This window comes from Vitis vinifera, chromosome 1 (genome assembly GCF_030704535.1).
Source record: "Vitis vinifera cultivar Pinot Noir 40024 chromosome 1, ASM3070453v1".
Classification (NCBI taxonomy): domain Eukaryota; kingdom Viridiplantae; phylum Streptophyta; class Magnoliopsida; order Vitales; family Vitaceae; genus Vitis; species Vitis vinifera.
Genome location: NC_081805.1, coordinates 9,096,407 through 9,110,280, shown reverse-complemented (window position 1 = coordinate 9,110,280; position 13,874 = coordinate 9,096,407). Strand labels below are relative to the sequence as shown.

The 13,874-nt window shown below is 38.8% G+C and overlaps 1 protein-coding gene across 3 annotated transcripts in view; it reads left to right on the top strand.

The window, feature by feature from the left end:
* Positions 1 to 494: 494 nt before the first annotated feature.
* Positions 495 to 13,874, top strand: part of LOC100241600 (ubiquitin-like-specific protease 1D) — a 53,353-nt gene continuing 39,973 nt past the window's right edge. The window contains exons 1-4 of one of the 3 annotated variants that reach the window (XM_010655107.3): positions 495 to 1,028; positions 2,491 to 2,542; positions 7,632 to 7,726; positions 7,819 to 8,093. In XM_010655107.3, coding sequence (XP_010653409.1) covers positions 705 to 1,028; positions 2,491 to 2,542; positions 7,632 to 7,726; positions 7,819 to 8,093 — 746 coding nt within the window. In that variant the 5' untranslated portion in view covers positions 495 to 704. The remainder of the gene's footprint in view (positions 1,029 to 2,490; positions 2,543 to 7,631; positions 7,727 to 7,818; positions 8,094 to 13,874) is intronic. The other 2 variants (XR_002030202.2, XM_010655100.3) reach the window with 2 other exon arrangements.

Below are 13,874 nucleotides of genomic sequence, written 5' to 3'. Positions count from 1 at the left end.
TTAATTAAATATTTAAAAATTATATATTTATCATCATTTGTTTTATATCATTTAATACAATTAAATTAAATATATCATAATTTTAATATTAAATATATTTTAAAATTAAACATGTTATAATCAAATATTATAATATTATTATTGAATAATATTTGATGTAATTTAATAATCAATGTATACTTTTATATATATATATATATATTAATTTTTTTAAGAAAATAACTTTAAAATGTTTATTATACTTTTAATTTTTATTTTTAAGAGCTTTATTTTACATTTTTTAAAGTTTTGATTAATTTTAAATCAATCAATATTTTGTATCAAAATATCCACTAGTATATCTCCGATACGTAAAATCGAATTATCGATATACCCTATTTTTATCCTTGATATTGGAAGAACATGTATTGCTGGGAAGAATCGAACAGCCACCTTTGTTTTGACTACCTCCAAGGCATTCTTTATCCATCCAACGGGGCATTGAAGTCAGGATTCACATTTATGACACAAAGGAAAGAAAAAAAAAAAAAAGAAGAAGAAGGAAGCAACGCAAAATAACTCTGACAATAATGCTTCACTTTCTCTACATCCATTGTCGTTACCGACTTTAGTTTTGGCCCCATTTTCCCATCAAAGAAAGCGAGAGAAAATTGCAGAGCGTTTCTCGGCAACCAAACAGCCCAAAACGTCTCCACATTTGTTAAATGGAGGAAGAAGAGAAAAAGGAGAAAAGACCACTAGACCTCAATTGGGAAACACTTTTACCCAGCCAAGATGATGAGCCTCCCCTTGTACTGGTCGTGGAGCAAGAGTCTCCGACGATCGAGGAACCACAGCAGCAGCAACAGACTCAGAGGGACGATGTCGAATACAAGACCGATCACGAACTCAACGAGTTGATTACTAGACAGAGTAGTTACCTCGAATCCCTTGCCCCCAAATTGCCTGATAAAGGCGCAAAGCTTAGGGTCAATCTCCAGCGCCTCATGGACGAAAGGGAGCGCCGAAAACTATGCCGTGTGGAAAAGGTTTGTCTCCGTGACATTTATTAGACCTTACACTGTATTTTAGTTGCCGATAAACCCAAGGAAAAGGAAAGAAAATGAAATTGTGAATACCACTTGCCGGGACAGAGCTGAATAGTTATATTAGGCTCAGTTGAGTGGATTATTTTTCGTGTTTGTTTTCTGGGTACCGGCATTTTCTCAGAAATCGGACGGAGTATTAGATAATTTGGGAACTCATCTATGGTAATAGCGTTGTTTCGGGTTTAACATTTATTTATTTTTTATTTGATTATTGACATATATTTGTTTTAATAAAATACACTCAAAATTATGGGGAATTCTTTCTTTTCCTTTTTCTTTTTCATTTTCATTTTTTAATATGCTACTCTAATCACTGTGATACAATTGCATGACTGTTGCAATGAAATGGTGTGGAAGTTCACATTGTTCGTGAACTATGTTGTGTTTAAAAATTGGAAGCGCATGTTTTCTAAGCTCTTTAGCTTCTACTTCTAGTGTCTATGGTGGCTTAAGTTGCAACTATGAATCATGGGGGATATTTGGTATTGCTCTCTGAGGGATGGTTAAATACCTCCTTTGGGTGGTGACATATGGTTCCGATTTAAGAAAGATGCTTCCTTATTTTGGGGCCCTAGTTGGTTTAAGGATTTTTGTGTTGATGTGTAAATTTTGCTTTCAGCATTGCTTTTGAGAAAAGGGTTGGGGAGTTTGTTTTCAGATCTTCTAGTTGCATACATTTAAAAAAGAAAAAAAAATTATTATATGGATTTTCTGCTCACATGCTTTATGTCACATCTGGATGATGTGGTTTCACAAATTATGGCTTTGGGATTGAACAACTGTCCTTTAGAGTTAGGAGCTGTAATTATTAACATATCCAGAGATTCCCCCATCAACATGGTAACCACAACCTAGTAAAGTCTCTCTGAATTTTGGAAAAGTAGGTTTTGAAAATCATATTGGAAGACATCCCAATTATTGCCATTTGCTAGTTCCTCTACAAGGTTCACTCCAGGTTTCCACTGTTCAATTGGATCACTATGTCTTTAGCAATGGACTTCACATTGTGAAGCTGTTTTAGCATGCCAGTGCAGAATTTTGTTTATCATAAATATTCAACAATATTATAGAATAGTGGCATTTTCGTCTTGAATTGGGAAAGAAGCTTAGTTGAGTGTGAATATGACCCCTACATATTTTATTTTTTTGTCAGGTAGATCATTGATGCATTTGCAAATATAACCCCTAGATATAGATGTTTCAATCAGGTAGAGGCATTAGTTGTCTTTTCAAACTATTTTTCATTTTGAATCTCATATGAAGTGAATTGTAAATGTTTTTTTTTTTTGATAAGTAAAGCATGAAGTGAATTGTAAATGTTAAGTACATGTTTCATGCCGACATAATTTGAATTTTACATATTAGATTCTTAGTATTGATCCTCATGATTTTCATTGGACAGGATGCTGATATATGTGAGAAGCCCACACAATCCCATAACTCAAGTTTTTGTGGTGAGGTTCCGATTACTTTATCAGCATATTTCTTGCGTTTAAGACTTTCAGCTTTGGGTAATAGAACATGCGATCATAGGAAGGGTTTTAACGCTTTTAAGAAGTAGGTTTGGCTTATTTTGTGAACATGGGTATTCTTTGAAGCTAGAAATGTAGATTGGATCTGAACTATTTCTTTTTTTTTTTTTTCAAATTGGAATGCTTTTCTATGGTAGTTTTATTGTTTTTAAAGGTTACTGAGGCTTACGCTTCAAGGCTATAGAATCAATATGGGGCAGTCAAAGCTCATGCCTCACACTGTTCAGGCTTATAGCCTCAATGGGCTATAGCCTCGAGGCTATTGAGGCTTAAGCCTTAAATATTCAAATGGCTTCAATTGGTTTAAGACCGTTGTGGTTTTATATATTTATTAGAGGTTTAAGCCTTGATATTCAATAGTTTTAATGAGTTATTCTTTGTGGTATTTTGGTATAAATTTATAAGTTTTCCAATAGGTCAAAGACTAAGGTTAAACCTTTCACAAAATAGGAACTTAGTTGGCTACAAATTAACCCTTTGATTGGAGAGGGAAAAAAGAGATTGAGAAGAAGAAATGAAGGAGTTATGGGCCATTGTAGTGGTCGATCTCATATGTGATTATTATTTTATAATTGATAGATAGAGAAAAAAACCATTGCAATTGATGGATGAAGAAGAACAATGGGTGGACATTAATGAATATGATTCTGATTCCTTGGAGGATCCTACTCTAAAAATTATCTAATGAAGTCATGATAAGGGAAGGCTGAAAGGAAAAATTCTGGAGAGGGAAATAGGCTTTGCTAGTTGGATTTGGTTTGGGGAGGAGAGTTTGTCTCGGTTGTTAGAATGAGTGGAGGCTTGATGTAGGAATGAAGATGGGAAGTTGTTGTATAAGGTTTGGGATGAAGTGGGGAAGGCTTACAAGTTAGAATGCCACTCCAATAGGGTTGGGATGTTCTTTCTTTGCTCAATTAGTTCTATAGAGGCTAAGAGGCATGTTGGATTTTCCCATGGGTATTCCTAGGGGGTGGCCTTTTATTGTCAAGAAGCTCGGACGGCTTGGTGTGGTATCTATCTTTGGTCTTCCCTTGGGTGCCCATTTTGAAAATGTAATATATTTCCAAAGGAGGGAGGTCCACTTTGACGAGGAGTACATTATCCAACTTGCCTATTTATTTTATGTTCTTGTTTAGCATTCCAAGGAAAGTCAAAGTGAAGTTACAAAAGAAAGAGATTTCCTTTGGGGACATGGTGGTTTTTTTTTTTTTTTTTGGGGGGGGGGGAGGAGGTGCTAAAGAAAAAAACAACACTGGTGAAGTGGTCAATTGTTTACACATATAAAAGGAAGGGGGCTTTAGGTGTTAGAAGTTTCTTTTCACTTAATAAGACACTTCTTTGTAAGTGGAGCTGACATTATGCATTTGAAAAGGAAAGCTCTTTAGAAGCAGGTCATAGGAGGAAAATTTGGGGAGGATGAAAGGGGGTTGGCATTCTTTTGTTGTGAGAGACAGATATGGGTTAGGCTATGGAAAACTATGAAAAAGAATTAAGAGATCTTTAACAGTCGAGCCTTCTTTTCTCTAGGTAACAAGAAGAGGGTGAAGTTTTGGAAGGATAATTGTTGTGGAGATGAACCTTTGCATGTATCCTTTCCCTCTTTGTATGCACTATCTACATCGAAAGGAACATGAGTGGCAAATTTATGAGATTAGACAAGTGAGAGGGGTTATTGGAATCCTTGTTTCGCTAGGCATTTGAACAATTGGGAATTGGGTGGTGTAGAACTTTTTTTGTTCTAGGCTTCAAGGGAAGGTTGTGATCCAAGAACAAGAGGATAGAGTGGTTTAGATGGAGTTGGAGAGTACCCAAGGAAAATACATTTAAGAGCTCTAGGATCAAGTTTGTCCCTATGTTGTTGATGGACATGGACAAAAGTTGAGCACCCGAAAACTTTGAATGGGATTGTGGAGATGAGACGAGTATTGGGAAAGGACTGAAGAAGAATTTGACAGGGAGTCTGGAAGTCGAGAATACGAGATGGCATCCTATTTATGAGATAGGCGGCAGTGAGGATGGCTTCACCTTAGAAAAATTTTGGTACATGGGTAGAGAACATTAGGGAGCGAACAACATCAAGAAGATGCTGGTTTTTTCTTTCGGCAATACCATTTTGTTGAGGAGTGTTGACACAGGAACTTTGGTGAACTATACCATGACTCAAGAGATAACCATTAAGAATGGAGTTGAAATGCTCTTTGGCATTGTCAGTTTTCAGAATTTGGATTTTTGCTTGGAATTGTGTTTGGATCATGGTGTTGAAGGTTTTGAAAATCTGGTTTGCCTCTAATTTTTCTTTCATGAGGAATACTTATGTGAGTCTAGTGTGATCATCAATAAATGAAATGAACCAGAGAGAACCAGTAACATTTTTGATCCTAGAAGGACCCCATACATCACTGTGAATAATGGAAAAAGGTTGAGATGCTTTGTAGGATCAGTTAGGATAAGAATTACGAATATGTTTAGAAAATTGACAAATCTCATATTGAAACTCATTTGGATTTTTATTATGGAATAATGAAGGAAACAACTTCTCAAGATGCAAGAAATTTGGATGACCTAACCTATAGTGCCTCAACATAATTGCACTATCATTATTAGACTGACTCACAGACAAAGAAATAGGACTACTGGACACTGTACAATCAGAATGATGAGTTGCTCCTTGAGAAGGATCATTAACCTTTAGAAGATAGAGCCCCGAACACATCTTAGCATTGCCAATCGTCTTCCTCGAGTCCAAGACCTGAAATTCACATAGATTTGAGCCAAATTTAGTAACACAGTTGAGATCCCGAGTGAGTTTACTAATGGACAGTAAATTGCAATTTAATTTTGGCATAAGGAGAACCGAATCAAGAGTGATGTTCTTTGAAACTCTAACAGAACCTGTACCAGCCACCTTTGAGAGTGAACCATCGGCTATTCTCACAGTTAAATTTTTATAGCATGGATTGTAAGTGGAAAAAAGCTTCTCATCTCCAGTCATATGATCAGATGCTCCTGAGTCTATAATCCATGGACTTAGCTTCTCCTTTTTAACGTTTAGAGCACCCAAAAAATTACCTTTTTGTGCCAAGGAACCAGTACCAACCACAGTGGGGGCAGGTGCAGGCAAGGATTGGCTGAACAATTTCTGTAAGACTTCTATCTGTTCCTTGCTGAAGGGAGTGGGTTCAGGTGATGGTTTTTCATCCATGGAGACAAGGTTGCCCCGTCCTTCTTTGTCATTGGCAAACCGGGAAGGCTTCCAGTCTGTAGGTTTGCCATGAATCTTCCAGCAGGTGTCCTTGGTGTGACCAGGACGTCGGCAATGATCACACCATGGTCGCCCTTTCTTTGGTCTGTGATCATTGTTGTTGGATGGATTTCCTCTAACTGCAAGGGCTGAGCTCTCAGGATTTGTCACAGAATCTTGAGAGCCCATCATGATCTTCTTTCGACTTTCCTCTCTCTGAACTTCTGAAAATGCTTCCCGTATATTTAGTAGTGGTTTGGATCCTAAGATTCTTCCTCGTACTTCATCAAGATTCTTATTTAATCCAATCAGAAATTTGTATATTCTTTTCCGTTCGATAATTTGTCTGTACCTGATTCGATCACCCGGACAGCTCCAATTGTGCTCCTCAAACAAGTCCAGCTGCTGCCAGTAGCGATTGAGTGTGTTGAAGTACTGAGTCACCGTTAACTCTCCTTGGCGGAAGTCATGGAGAACACTCTCCACCTCGAACAATTCCGACGTATTCTCATTGTTAGAATATGTTTCCTTGGCAGCGTCCCAAATCTCCTTTGCTGTTCCATAGAGAAGAAAATTTTCTCCAATGTCATTTGTCATGGAATTAATGAGCCATGACATGACCATATTATTTTCAGCATTCTAGACTTTGAACTTTTCATTTGTCTTGTTCGGTTTGGCAGCAACTCCATTGAGATGATCGTCTTTGCCCTTTCCGCATATGAACATCATTACGGAATGGGACCATTGGAGATAGTTGTTCCCATTCAGTTTGTGTCCTGTAATGGGCATGAGGTTACTATCTGCACTACTGTTGCTGGAAGCCATGGCTTCCTGATTGGAGGTGATTTGGGAAACGTTGGCAGTTGAATCACGTTTGTTGTATTTGGTCATATGAGGGAATTAGGGTTCAGAGAATGCTCTGATACCATATCGATGTGAAAGGAAAAAAAAAACTCAACATTCCACTATATTAAATACTGATTACATTCCCCTCTATATATATAGATGATAATACTCATCTATTTTAGGGATATTTACAACTTACCTAAAAAAAATCAAAACTACCTCAATCTTAGCCCCTAACATTGCTGACAGATCATCAAATTAAATCTTCCTATAATTCTACATATATATATATATTTGCAGTGCTTAAAATACAAAATCATTTGTATTTTGTCTAAATCTAAAATCATTTGTATTTTGTCTGTCCTCATGTTATTTTTAAAATTAATAGTATGTTCCTTTTTCAGTTCTTTCTTTCCTCATAATTTTTTTTCCCTTTTTTTTTTGGTGGAACTTCTGGGGTTTTTGGTGAGGGGAGGGGAGCTGATCATCAAATGAACTTGGAAAGTTAGAACATATCCATTAAAATATATAATTATAATTATACATCCTCACAATTTCTGTTTTGTTATATTGATTCTGTACCATTGGAACCTGAAACTTCTGTGATATGTGTAAACATGTTTTATTGTGCATATGTTCTCTCTCTCTTTCACTATGTGTGAGAAAGAGAACTTGTGGTACATGATATGGAACAATTGAAAAACAGTACATGATATTCTCTCTTTCCCAATATGTGAAAAGAGAGCTTGAGGTACACGAAATAGAAGAATTGGTAAACAGTACATGGCACCTTACGAATTGACAATATACTATCCTTGAAGCATAAGTAATGTTTATAAGAATGAGATTTCTATTGGCTAGTACTCTAGTCCACAAAACTTGTTTTAGAGGTCATTTGTTTATGGAGCCTAATGTGTTCTGTAGGTGCATCTGAAGGCTCTAGGCAAGTGACTCCATCATCTCAAGCTCATCCACAGTCCTCATTTGCTTCACATCTTTGCAGAATGATGGATGAAAATGTATGGTGGCATACTATATTTACTTTATAATTTTTATTCAACAACTTCATCTAAGCAACTTAAGTGCTTCTATATATTATTTATTTATTTAGGAGGCAGATTGTAGGACTGTCGATGCATTTGACAAGGAACTACTGCAATTACGACGTTGTGACCGCCGGAAAATGAAAATGAATGGACAACATTCGCATAGGGGGAGACAAAGGACTCGACAATCTTTAAGAGAAGCATCTATTCAATCCTCTAGTAGTATTTCTCTTGATAGAGATAAAAATATTTGTTCAAATGGTGACCAGAAGGGTAGAGCTGCTTCCACTTGTTCTCTTCGCCACTTGAGCGAAAACTTGCCAGTCTGTTCCCCCAAGAAGTAGGTGTTTTCTACTCCTGTGCAACCCCACCTCCCCTCTTTCAGGGAAAAGTTGCTGCATTATATTTGGATTCATTGCTAGACAAAATGTTTTGTGTTGCACATGTTGTCTCACTGTTTTATTTGCTTTTCTGTTCATTATTATCTATTTGCTGTTGGGTTCATGACCTGCATGCGATTTCTGGTGCATCTGATTTGCATATTGGTGTGGTTTTCTATATGTATATGTAAGGTATTGTATATAAAGTTATTTATTGAAAGGTCAAGGAATTTAAGTGGTTGCACTGATATGGCTTGTTAAATAACAAAGCAGATTTACCACTTAAGATTGAATCCTACTAACAAACCAATTAGTCTATTGAGTAGGAGATATCAATGGTTTTTAAACTTTTATAACTTTAAATTTCATTTCTACCTTTCAAATTAAATTCTATTTCACCTTTATCCTGTTAACTTGGCAATAACAATATTTGAATTTCATGCCAAAAAAATTGTCTGGTTGAATGTTTTAGGATTTATTTGCATAAGATGGTTCTAAAGGATATGAGTATTTCAGTTTTTCACCTTTTCATTAAAGAATCTACACAAAACTTAGATAGTTTGTTAGTGTTTTTACGATTTTTATTACTGAATTTTGATTTTGCCTTTTGAGTATGTATCTTTTATGTGTATGAAGAAATTTGGTTCTCCTACTATACCCAAACTCCAAAATTAGTATTCTCATACATATATATATAATTTTTTTTTGATAAGTAAAGGATATGCAATAAAAAGGCAAAACGCCACAAAGTATACAGGGAGTATACAAGGCAGCTAAGGCCTCAAAAAACAAAGACAAAAAGAATCACCTCCCTTTAAGTGGATGCTATCCACTCTAGGAAGCCTATAAGGGAGAACGCCTCCTCACCTACATACAATTTGGCCCAACTCCACAAATTACAGACAAAAAAATTCTTTAACTTCTGAACGTTCAACACCCCCCCCCTAAAAGCTAATCTATTCCTCTCCTTCCACACCGTCCAAAAAATACACAACGGAATGGTGTCCCAAATCTTTTTCCTTTTCTTTCCCACAAACGAGCCCCTCCAGTTAGCTAAAACTTCCTTTACAGTTTCTGGAAAAACCCATTTCACATCAACTAAACCAAAAACAATATCCCATAGAACTCTAACCACTGTACAATGTATAAGGATATGATTTACACTTTCTTCCTCACATCCACACAAAAAGCAACAATTTGGAAGTTGTAGTCCTCTTCTTTGAAGTCTATCCAAAGTAAGCACCTTCCCCCATGTCGCCTCCCACGCGAAAAAAGCAACTTTAGTTAGCACCCTTGCCACCCAAATACTTCTTGATGGAAAGCCTGTGTTGTCAGACTTCGCCAACAAACTATAAGCTTCCTTGACCCTGAACTTACCACTTCTTCCTTGCCTCCACAGGACTGAGTATTCCTCTAAAGAGGGTTTGTGGCCCCTCAGTATATGGAGAAAATCCCCAACCAACTCCAGCTCCCAATCATTTTTTTTGATAAGTAAGCACAGAATATATTGATAAAAGGCCAAAAAGCCACACGTATACAGGGAGTATACAATCTAGCTCAAGCCTCACAACCAAAAGAACAAAAGAAAAGAACCCCACCAGCCCTTATGTGGAGGCTATCCACTCCAAGGAGCCTATAAGGGACATCGACCTCTCTCCACTATACATTCTCACCCAACCCCATAAAATACAGACAAATGAATTTTTTAATTTTTGAATATCTATCACCCCCCCCTAAAAGCAAACCTATTTCTTTCCTTCCAAATGGTCCAAAAGATGTACAACGGAATAGACTTCCATATCTTTTTCTTTTTTTTCCCTACAAAAGGGCCCCTCCAGCTTAATAAGACCTCCTTTACAGTTTCTGGAAAGACCCACTTAACACCAACCAAAGCACATATCATATCCCAAAGGACTTTTGCCACTATACAATGTATGAGAATGTGATTTACAGTTTCCTCTTCACAGCCACACAAAAAACACCGATTAGGGAGATGCCACCCTCTTTTCTGGAGCCTATCTAGCGTAAGCACCTTGCCCCAAGTAGCTTCCCAAGCAAAAAACAGAATTTTTGTTTGAACTTTATCTACCCAAATGTTGTTCTTTGGAAAATTGTTAGCCACAGAATTTACCACCAAGTTGTAGGCTTCTTTTACTTTAAACTTTCCGTTTCTTCCCCCTTTCCAAAACACAACATCCTCTTCTAAAGTAGGAATGAACCCCTTCAAAGTATGAAACAAATTACCTACCATATCCAACTCCCAATCATTAAAGCCCCTCACAAATCTTAAATTCCAATCACCTTGGCCCACATTCTGATCCCACATTTCTTCTACTGTACCATTCCTATGAGTAGCCATCCCATAAAGGTGAGGAAACCTTTGGGACAGCACTGTACACCCGCACCAAAGATCATTCCAAAAACGGATTCTGGTACCATTCCCCATAGTAAAAGCCATATTCTCCCAACACCAATCTTTTTCCTTCATAATTTCCTTCCAAACCCCTACTCCAAACGTCCCATTAGCCTTTTTGGTCATCCAACCAAGACCCTCTTGCCCATATTTCGCCAAAGCACTTGTTTCCACAGATTTTCCTTTTCACAAGCAAACCTCCAAATCCATTTCCCCAACAAAGCTTTGTTTAACGGGATTAGCTTCCTTAAGCCAAGCCCCCCCTTTTCCTTCTCCGTACACACAACCTCCCAATTAACAAGGTGCACTTTCCTTTCTAAGCTTCCTCTTCCCCAAAGAAAATCCCTTTGCAATTTTTCTAATCTTCGCGCAACCGATTTGGGCATACGGAAGAGAGACATTTGATACAATGTCATACTAGCCATCGTGCTCTTAATGAGAATAAGTCTCCCACCTTTAGAAATATATTGACGTTTCCAATGCGCAAGTCTTCTTCTCATATTCTCTTCCACCCCATCCCACACGGCTGTACTCTTGTTAGGAGCCCTCAATGGCAGCCCCAAATACACAGAAGGCATAGAACCCACCTTGCAGCCCAATTCCGCAGCCATCTCCTCCATCTCTTCCACCTCGCCAACTGGGATTATTTCACTTTTCTCCAAATTGATCCTTAACCCTGACGCGGCTTCAAACCAAAACAGAATCCAGCTTAGATAAGTTAGATACTCCTTCCTGGCTTCACAAAAAACTATAGTATCATCCGCAAACAGCAGATGGGATACATGCACTGGCTGCCTTCCTCCTCCTCGGATCCTACACCCTGACAAAAAACCCCCTTCAACAGCCCTCCTGATAAGATTGCTCAACACCTCCATTCCCATCACAAAGAGGTAAGGAGATAGGGGATCTCCTTGCCTCAACCCCTTAGAACTTGGAAAGAAACCGGCCGACACTCCATTCACCAACACCGAAAATTTAGCTGTGGAGATACAACTCCACATCCAACCCAGCCACTTTGATCCGAACCCCATCTTTCTCATGACTTTCATAAAAAACTGCCAATTTAAGCTGTCGTAGGCTTTCTCTATGTCCAGCTTACATATGAGACCTCTCTCTTCCCTTTTTTGCCATGCATCAATTACTTCATTTGCAATTAAGGAGGCATCTAGGATCTGCCTACCCATTACAAAAGCGTTCTGATCAGTGGATACTATTCTCCCTATCACTTTTTTGAGTCTATTGGCTAAAACCTTGGCCAATAGTTTGTACAGCCCCCCCAAGAGACTGATTGGCCTGAATTCCCCAAGATCCTCTGCCCCCCCCTTCTTGGGAATCAGGACCAGGAACGTACTGTTAATGCTCTTGATGAAGGCACTGTGCTCATAAAACTCTTTAAACAACTCCAAAACCTCCTCTTTAACTAGAGCCCAGCATCTTTGCCAAAATGCCATGGTAAACCCATCCGGTCCTGGGGCTTTGTCCCCATTCATCTCCATCAGGGCCCTATGAATTTCCTCCTCAGAGAAAGGGTGCTCCAAGTTCTCTGCCTCTTGCTGATTTAGTTGCTCTAACTGCAGCCTTTTTATATCCGCCTTCCAATCTGAATTTTCCGTAAGTAAGTGTTGAAAAGCATTAACAACCCCTTCTCTCACATCCTTCTCCTCAGTCAGCCACACCCCATTTATCTTAATTCTGTCCATATGATTGAATCTACGATGGGCAGCCACCATGCGATGGAAGTAGTCTGTGTTTTTGTCCCCTTCCCTTAACCATAATTCTCTGGAATGCTGCCTCCAATGAGTTTCCTCCAAAGAAACCCACTTAGCATAACTATCCTTTGCTTCCTTTTTTGATATTGTTTCCTTCTCTGATAGTCTTCTCCCACTTTCCACCATGTCCCAGTGGTCCACTAGTTGAAGGGCAGCAGCTTTGTTGTCTTCCAATCTCCCAAAAACTTCCCTATTCCACACTTTAAGCTTCTGTTTCACTGCTTTCATTTTTGTGGCCAACCTAAAGCTAGCACTGCCTCTCACCTCTATTCCCTGCCACCAGCTCTGGATTAGCTCTTGAAACCCTTCAACTTTAAGCCACATGTTTTCGAATCTGAACGGGGAAGGACCTCTTCTCACAGTACCACCCTCTAGCACCACCGGAAAGTGGTCCGAAACAGGCCTAGACAACCTTTTTTGAAATACGCTACTGAATTGATCTATCCAACTAGAAGTAACCAAAAATCTATCCAACCTGGCCCAACACTGATTATTTGGCCCCCCACTCCACGTATAATCACCTCCTTGCAACGGGAGATCAATCAAGCCTAACTCATCTATAAATTGAGCAAATTTCCTCATTGCTGCAGAAATTCTCCCTTGCCTATTCCTCTCATTTTGAGAAAGAATAACGTTAAAATCCCCCCCTACACACCAGGGTTCTTCCCATACTCCTCTGATTGCCCTAATCTCATCCCACATACAGTCCCTCTCATTTTTGGTGAACGGGCCATACACTCCCGTGAACACCCAGACAGCGCCATCTTCCACCTTCCTAAACCGACATGAAATAGAGAATTGCCCCTCCTCCCACTCCAACAGCTCCAGCAACCTTTTATCCCAACAGATCAGAATGCCTCTTGCCGATCCAGAAGCATCCAAAGTCCTCCAGTCTAAGAACCTTCCCACTCCTATGCTTCTAACCACCCCCTCAGACATCGATTTAATTTTCGTTTCCTGAATACAGAGTAAGTCTACTTTCTGGCTTCTCACAACGGCTTTAATTAACTTCCTTCTCGAGCTATCATTTGCTCCCCTCACATTCCAACACAAAATCTTAAGCTTCATTAACTTCTACAAGTTGGCACCCTCTATCCTGTGAAGAACTTCTTTGCTTGCTTCCTCCCTCATAGTTTATTGAGCATTCAAGCCTTTTCAGTTCCCTTTCAAATTTTGTCTTCTCTAACGCACCTCTACTGTATATCTTTTCTCTTCTTTTTCTGATTTTTGCCAAGAAATTCAAAATTTCCTTCTCTAACCCTTCTGTCGAGAAGCCTAAAAACTGGCTAAATTTGGCCAGATTGCAATCCTCCCATCCATTCTCCCTTTCCTCTCTAGCTTCTTGAGTCACTGCCAGCATTGACCCTCTCTCCCACTCCTTGTCGTTATTATTAACAGTGATGGCTTCGACCAGATCCCATCTCCTACCACCATTCTCGGCAGATTTGATCATGCTCAGCGGGGTTTCGTTTTGGATCTCCTCACATGCCACCCCAGAATGATCGTAATACTCCCCCTCCAGAGTCCGATCAAAAGGAAGAGAAGAAAAAGACGGGTAT